Here is an 8,203-nt window from a genome sequence, read left to right as displayed (position 1 = left end):
GACCTACCTTGCTGGATAGCATCAATCATATAACAAATTTATCTCCCTAATGCATTTTTGGTTTAGACCGAAGGATGTCTAAAGCTTTTTACAGTATTACAGTGTACCTTTGAGCATGTTATGTATTAATTTTTGTCTATGGATTCTAATTAGTTTCTCTAAGTCCAATTAATTTTAATTTCTAAGGACAATCTTTTGTAACTCTTTTATGTTTACTAATCTGTCATTCCAGTTGACAGTGTATAGTGCATGATGCCTCTATAACAAATATTTTTAATGATAATATGCTTGCTGGTCAGTAATAGGTACAGAATTATTACAAATTTCAATTTCTTTGCTCTGTCAGGCTACTTAATTAAATGACATCATGTAAAAGAGGTCATTTATTGAGGATAATTCATCAAGAGATTTCCAGAAGTGAAAACTGAACTGAACTTTTTACACAGAATTGAGTACTTTCTCTTAGACACTGCAAAGTTCAAAGGTATTTTTTTTCTTGCAGTAAAATTTTTGAATCAGAAATTTTAAAGTTACCCATCTTGAAAAGAGAGCCCACAGTGATAAATAGTTGGTCTTACATTAAGTTATGTACTGAATGTTCCTATTGACATTCAAGACCACATGTTGTGGTCAATAAGAAACTGACTAAATGGCCATATGATTTGGAAATGGTGGTGCAGCCTTTTGGTTTTTGTTTCCCTAAAGCTTAATTGATGTTAACTACTTTTTAATCATACTGTTTAGCTATTCACATACCACTTTGCTGATTTTGAATTGGGATGTCATTATTATTAAGTGTTAAAATTTCTTTATATTCTGGATGCAAGTTTATTATCTAACTCATCATTAGCAAGCATTTTTTACCCACATGTTGTTTTTATCCTTCTCTCCCCTCTTCCCTCCCTCTTTTTATTCCTTCCCTCCCTTCTTCCTTCCTTCCTTCCTTCCTTCCTTACTTCCTTCCTTCCTTCTTTCTTTCCTTCCACTCTTTATTTTATTCTGCCTTGCTGTGTCCTGGACTAGCCTTCCCCCAAACTACCGATCTACTGGTCTCAGACTCCCAAGTTCTTTGATTACAGTGTGTATCAATACCTTCCATTTTCTTAATGTTTATGGAAATATTCTTCACTTTTGTAAAGCCTAGTTTATCTTATTTCTTTTATGGCTTGTGCTTTGGTATTAAATAGAGATGTATTCTATGTGACCAAAGGTCATAAAATGTTTGGTTTTTTTTTTTATAGCTTTCATTGGATATTAATGAGACATTCTGAGGTGAAGTCTTTAAAAAGGTATTAGTGCAATTATTTGTTTAAAAGATTTTTTTCTAATTGAGAAGTTGAGCACTTTTTAAAAACTCAATGTCAAACACAAGGTTAATTTCTATGATTAAATCTGTTCCACTACTCCTAATGGTTAGGCTAGTGAAACTTTCACACTATTTTGATATACTGCATTTCTATTTAGATTTTTATGAATAACTTGTCAAGTTCTACAAAAAGTCCTCACTTCTTCTAATCTGTGAGCATAAATTGCCTCTATATTCATGAAAATGTTCTTTAATTACTTTCAACAGTACTTTGTGTTTTTCATTGTACAAGTCTGAAGTTCTCTCTCTTAAATTGTGGTCATATACATGAATTTGTTTCACTTCCATAAATGGATTTTGTTACATTTAAATTTAGGAATGTTTGTTGCAAGTTTATGCAAATATGGTTAAGTTTTCTATATTGATCTTTCATCTTGTCACTTTATAAGTTTTCTAGAAATTTTGCATTTGGGTATTATTTGCATGTTCTTTAAAAATATCCACACTGAAGATGAAGTCACCTAAAAAATAAAGATGTGTTTATTTCTTCCTTCTTCTACCACCCTGAAGAAAATAGAAAAGAAGAAAAAGAACATGACTACAGGTCATTTGGGTTAGTCCTTTATTATAGAATTAGAAGAGATAGGTGAGGATTCTTTATGAAAATCCTAGACTCACTCAACACTCAAATAACTCTACTTGATAAAGTTTCTCATACAATCCTAGCAATGCTGTGGGGATTTCATAGCACAGTCAGAATATGTGCATTAATATCTCCTTATTATGGTCATTTATGAAGCACTGTTAATATATAGCAAGCTAGTGACAAAGGAACAAACTGCTTGTGAATGTAAGTAGGGATTGGCACAGTGGTTAGTGAGGCACTGATGGATGAAGAGATATTTCTTGGTGCTATAAGATGAGAGCAGTAAGACCCTATCTTGGATTAAGTATTGAAAACTAAGCATAATTCTCAAGGAACAAGACCAAGTGCAATGGCACTTCATGTTTTGAGTAGCTATTAAGGAATATGCAATGACTGATTTCAGAAAATCTATTATGGGGAACTACACCAGCACCAAGAAACAATGAACAAAGAACTGGTAATTACCAACAAACACTGAGCAACAGTGATGTTAACATTTCTAAGAAGTTGTGCCTTTCTAGCACATCATTTCATTTTTTTTTGCAGAAGCATCACCTACATCATCTATTTATACATAGAACTGATGTGTGCCAAGAGTACAAGACAAGCAAAAGAACACCCCAGTTCTTGAGTTTTGTGCACAGATGGTGTTAATGTATGCACACAGAATTTTTTAGATGAGTTGGTTCCAAAAGTTCTATGTCATCCCATTTCTTTCCAAGGTCCTCAGTTAGGTAAAAAATAGCCAAAGGTGGTCCATAGGAGTATCGCTTGGTAGCAATTGGCAGTAATTTTAAACAATGAGTCCTAGAAAGTCACAAACTACTGCAGGCTGAATGTCAGTCCTTAGTTGAGTTTGGTCTCTGTTCAAGCAGCAAGAACTTGTTGCTGTTACAGTACCTATGATAGAATACTTTAAACAAATGCCTTTAAATACCTTATTTGGTCATTATCCTAAGCCATTAGATTTAGCCATATATATGTTCAAACCTAAAATAGAAACATTAGTGTAGATATGACTAAGCTTGGATTGGAAGGCTCAAAGTATGTTAACTTCCAGAGAGGCTATTCCTAAAAGAAAGTTGCCAATAATCAATCAGTATTGAGTTCAAATGACCATATAATTTGGTTTGGCAATAGCCAAGAAGTTCAGTATGTTAGGTAAGCAGGGGTCTTCAGATGACAACAAAATATATTTTGTATAAATATATTTTACTGTATAAATGGGTGGCAGAGATTTAGTTCCAGGATGATTGTCATGTGTTAGCACTAGAATCTGATTAATAAATAGAATAGAATCCAGATTATGGTCTCTCGATGACAAGGATGTTGTTGGATATGGTGATGCCACTATGATTGCAAACAAAAGACCTGAACAAGTCACTAAGAAACAGATCAATAAAGAATAGGATAAACGCTTTGGGCTCAGTCCTAGGCACATTAGCTATGGGATTTGGTCCAATAGAATCAACCATAATTTCATCCTTTGGTAGGGATGAGAATCTCAGTACGTTGTGAGGGTTTATTTATTTATTTAATTTATTTGGCTCAGACTGTAGAGAGTCTTGTCTGCAAACTTTTAGAACTCTTGAAGCTCTTGGTCCCAACTATGAAGTTTCTGTGAATTATCTTCATCGCTGTTAGGACAGGATTGGGGAAGGTCTGTCTATCTTTCAACCAATGAGTTCTGGTTGTTCAAATTCCTGGGGATGTAAATGTTCTTGGCTGTTTTTAATGTAGTGCCACAGCAACTCGTTTGTATTTTGAAGTTTATGAAAGTTTACAAATCACTAAGGCCAATGGTGAGAGGGTATGAGTTTACAAAGTGAGCTCCTTTCCTCCTACTAGTAAGCTAGCTACATTTTTTTCCTTGCTGGAGTTCTAGAACGTTTAGCAAGGCAATCTCTTGTGAAGTGACCAGCCTGGTTACAGTAGAGACATAACTGAGTTTCTTGCTGGCGGGCTCTTTTAGCTGGAGTGACAGGCAGGTGGGCTCCCTGCAGTTGTTTAGGTCCATCCTTTGGTAGTGGACGTGTGGGGCCAAGGAAGGACTGGTAATGATTTGTAGAAGCAAACATTGGAACATGACTTTCTGACTGTAGGAGCTCTGGCCTGCCTTTGTGTTTTTTGTCTAGCTGAATGCATTGTGTGATCAAATCTGGGAGGTTGTCCATCATATCTGTGATTTCTTCATCCTGAGTGGGGTCAGCTTGTTCTTTTGGGAACTGGTCTCTCTGATTGGTCTCACTGTAAGTCAAACTTGGAGCATGTACTTGGTAAGCAATAGCATCCTGTGGCGAGATACTGCTTTTGTCAACCATAGCATTCATTGGAGGTGTTGTTTCTTGTGTCATAGGTTCACCAAATGACTGCTGTAACTCAAGAACAAAGTTTTCATATTGTTTCAATAGATTACTCTGGGTGGACTCAGATATGACATCACAATTTTGCATCTGCTGTGACAGGCAGTCAAAAAAGTGTTTGACTCGGGCATCATCTGCAGGATTAGAAATATCCAAAGAGGTCAAATAGGTGGTCACCTGAGCAAGAAAACCTGTGACACTGGCTGGGTTACCATGAAACTGAGGGAGACAGTCACCTGAGTAAGGCCCAGACATCACTGGGGTAGTCAGGGCAGGTACAACTTGCCCTGTTAAAGGAAGCTTATCATCAGTTGGCTGTTGCACTTGTGGCTGCTGAATCAGATTGCTTCCTCTCAAAAAGGAAGTCTCTGCATTTAAGTTTGGTGGAGATTCTGTACACTTCTCCATTGTGTCTCTTGCAATTATGTAGAACTGAATAGAAATTCAGTGTCAGAACCCACTACCAAGGGACAGGCAGTGTTTTGGTTTGGGATCTGAAAGGACAGTGTTGTGTACAAGCAGAAAACAACTATTCAACATCACGACAGAGTGCTAAGAGTTGAGTTGAAGAGATGCCACAAAAGATCCGTTATCTTCTATACATCATTGCTTCTTCTTCATGGAGAATGTCAGTGTTTTACACATTCTGAAGACATACATCACCTTAGGATACATAGAAGAGAGTATTTGAATTAAGCAAATACATATAATAGACACAGTAATTTTCCCTTCCTCTTTCTCTATAAAAATAGATATTAAACTTCACACTAACTCATTGTTCTAAAATGTTTTTTATAATCACTGTCAAAAGATTTTAGATTAGAGTCCAAAATATTCTTAGTGATCTTCCAGACTAACTAGATTTATAAATTCATAGATTAAAAACAGAGACTCGGAGAAACAAAAATGTTTGTCCAAGGTCACCTAGCTAGTTAATATCAGATTTAGGATGCTCATTATGGAAGTGATCCAAAGCAGCACTTCTACTTGAGTGTGAGGATACTTCATGCTCCTGACCACTCAAAACCTGATCTGGGAATAAGAGCATTGATCTCACCAAAGATGTTTGTAGGAATAAAGAAAAACAAGTCTCAGCAAGGACCCACTGCATAACTTTTCATACTTTTGCTAAGATTTCCAATGTGGCTAGAATGTGTATTGTAATCTAAATTGGAATAATCACTGACTGTATTTCACACTAACTACTTCAAGCCTCTATTGCTACCTGATAGCCGAATTCTGTGCTGTTAATTAATTTTTTTCTACCACGTCTTTGTCTAGGGTCACACTTTTGTTGCCATGGAAATAATTAGGACATCGCAAGGAAGATGAAGACATAAGATTGAGAACATCACAAATAAGAACTGCCTGTTCTTAAACATATAAAGATCAAAATGTTCAACATTCCTCCAAGCATTGATAAGTAAATGAAAGTAACCAATTAAAAATTGAAAACTGCTGGGCAGTGGTGGCACACGCCTTTAATCCCAGCACTTGGGAGACAGAAGCAGGCAGATTTCTGAGTTTGAGGCTAGCCTGGTCTACAGAGTGAGGTCCAGGATAGCCAGGGCTACACAGAGAAACCCTGTCTTGAAAAACCCCCAAAATTGAAAATAATCCACAAACATGTGACATATTAATTAGTTTAAACTATTATTTATTTCACTAATTTTGACTAACCTTCCTTGTGAAAGATACAATTTAAATGGGCTTCAATAGGCTACCAGTATTCAAAAATATATTTATCACTGATTCTTTCAAAATATAAGTCTCTCACTAGATAGGCCATGGACCTAGGGATAAACCAAAATCTATTGTTCTGCTATAGGGCTATAACAATAAAATATCTCTTAATGGCATTCTGCTATACTCATAGATTAGTGATTTGCTCTTTCATCATCAGAGAAGCTTCTTCCTGCAGTAGATGAGATCTATAACTGGACAATGTACAGAGAGTGAGGGACTTGGGATGTCAGTCCTAAATGGGATGTCTTAATCAAACTCCTTTTTCAAGGGTTCAGGGAGGTATGGTAGAAGAGGAAGAAAGATTATAAAAGCCAGGGAGATGGTAGACACAAAGGAAATCTTGTCCCTTCAGCTACCACAGATCTGATAAACTCTTGTGGAGATGTATATGTATCACTCCTCTACAGACAAAAATGACCTGGGCCAAATTCAGGCTCAGCCAAAATCTGTAAGACTGAACAAGTTTTTAATCTCTCTGAGAATCATTCTTCTAACTTTAAAGAATTACTCATATACTATAAGCATAGCATTTCTCTCTGCATGTATATATGTTAAGATATGCATGTACAGATGTGTTTATATGTATGCATATGCTCATATATGTGCATGGATCACAGTATTTCTCCTAGGGAACTGTTCATGTTGTATGCATTCCAGGCAGTAAGGTATAGCCTCTGCTGTAAGTCAAGAATGCTTTTTAAATTATAGTTTCTCTCTTGTCTTAACAGTTCTGAAGGCTGTTACCAGAGTATAATATTTCTCATATGCACTATGACTATTTTCACAGTAAAGTAAACAAATATATTCATAAAAAAGAAATGCTTATAACACTTACCTCATAGATTTTGATGTTTGGCTGAAATGAAAGGAGACTGTCACAGCTTCATGTCGGTAGCAAAGGCCCCATAAATGTTAGCAATCATTTCTCTAGGCACATAGTTGTAGCATCTGTGTTTTAAAATTCAAATTTCATCTTTTCAGATTCTTGCAAGGTAACACAGTGCATTACTGTTTATTATATAACATTTCCTGCAGTATCTGGGGAAACATCCCATAATTAAGCCATTAAAATTTCAGCAGGATAAAGAATGTCTGAATATTCATACTCAATTGGCTATAGACAAAATTCATGTCAAATCAGGTCAAGTTTTGTTGCCATCTGGGTTTTAGCAACAAATTAATGAAAAAGTGACTTCCATCTCATAGACCTCTTTGATTTCAGAATTGAAGCAAGATGTGATTGTGGACCTCTAATAAACTTTTTGTTAATTGGAAGGGTATGATTAGAACTTTGCCTTTATGTCTCTGCCTTTTGCCCTTTCTTTCTACCCTCAGCAATTTCTATCTGCGTGAGAGCACCTGATTCTTTACAGAATTATGTATTCGGAGTGGCTTAGCATTTAATTTCCCTAACTTTGTAGCAAAGGTGAAACACTTGCTAAAATTAAAAGCATCAGTCCATGTGAAAATCATACAATGCTATTGTTGTCAGTGGCAAATACTCATGCCTTCAGAGAAAATCTCCCTGATCATTGCATTTGGGAAATTACTTTTTCATGAGGTCATTGGCCTTCTATTGGATCATCCACAGAAAATGCTATTGCAAAGACTGCCAGTCTGAAGGATCTAGCCTTAAAGAGTCAAAGCAGAAGCAAAGCAGAAACTTCAAATGCTTAAACTTTGGACTATCAGACTGATGTGGATGGATTAGATCATATAATAACTGCATAGACTAAAGATTTTGATTAATATGTACATGTTTCAGCTGTGAAAACCATAACAACAAATGGTTTTTGTACATTTTTATGAACCATTTTGTTTATACTCACTTATCTCAAAAACATAGTTAATAGTTCCTCTGGACACAAAACTCTTTGAGATGATATTTGAAGAAATCTCTTTGTGTGGATTGTTAGATCTGGAATGTCCACAAAAAGCACATGCCATAAGGGTTTGGTTTTCAGCTTGGCTCAATTAGAAGGTGTTTCACTCTTTAGCCCCGATTGGATGAAACTTGCTCTGTAGCCAGGGCTGGCTAATTTATGGTCTTCCTGAGTTATCAATATGAAGTGCCAAGAACAGGTATGTACCTCAGTACTTAGTTGGGGTCATTTTTAGAAGTAAAAATATATCTCCCAAAGC

The 8,203-nt window shown here is 36.0% G+C and overlaps 1 protein-coding gene across 2 annotated transcripts in view; it reads right to left on the bottom strand.

The window, feature by feature from the left end:
• Positions 1–1,917: 1,917 nt before the first annotated feature.
• Rtl4 (retrotransposon Gag like 4) overlaps positions 1,918–8,203 on the bottom strand; it is a 324,491-nt gene continuing 318,205 nt past the window's right edge. For both annotated transcript variants that reach the window (XM_076918402.1, XM_034486321.2), the window contains 2 exons: positions 6,897–7,009; positions 1,918–4,978 (listed from right to left, as the gene is read on the bottom strand). In XM_076918402.1, the coding sequence (XP_076774517.1) occupies positions 3,809–4,723 (915 nt within the window). In that variant the 5' untranslated portion in view covers positions 4,724–4,978; positions 6,897–7,009 and the 3' untranslated portion in view covers positions 1,918–3,808. The remainder of the gene's footprint in view (positions 4,979–6,896; positions 7,010–8,203) is intronic.

Source organism: Arvicanthis niloticus, chromosome X, assembly GCF_011762505.2.
Source record: "Arvicanthis niloticus isolate mArvNil1 chromosome X, mArvNil1.pat.X, whole genome shotgun sequence".
Taxonomy (NCBI): Eukaryota; Metazoa; Chordata; class Mammalia; order Rodentia; family Muridae; genus Arvicanthis; species Arvicanthis niloticus.
This window is presented reverse-complemented; position numbering and strand designations above follow the sequence as displayed.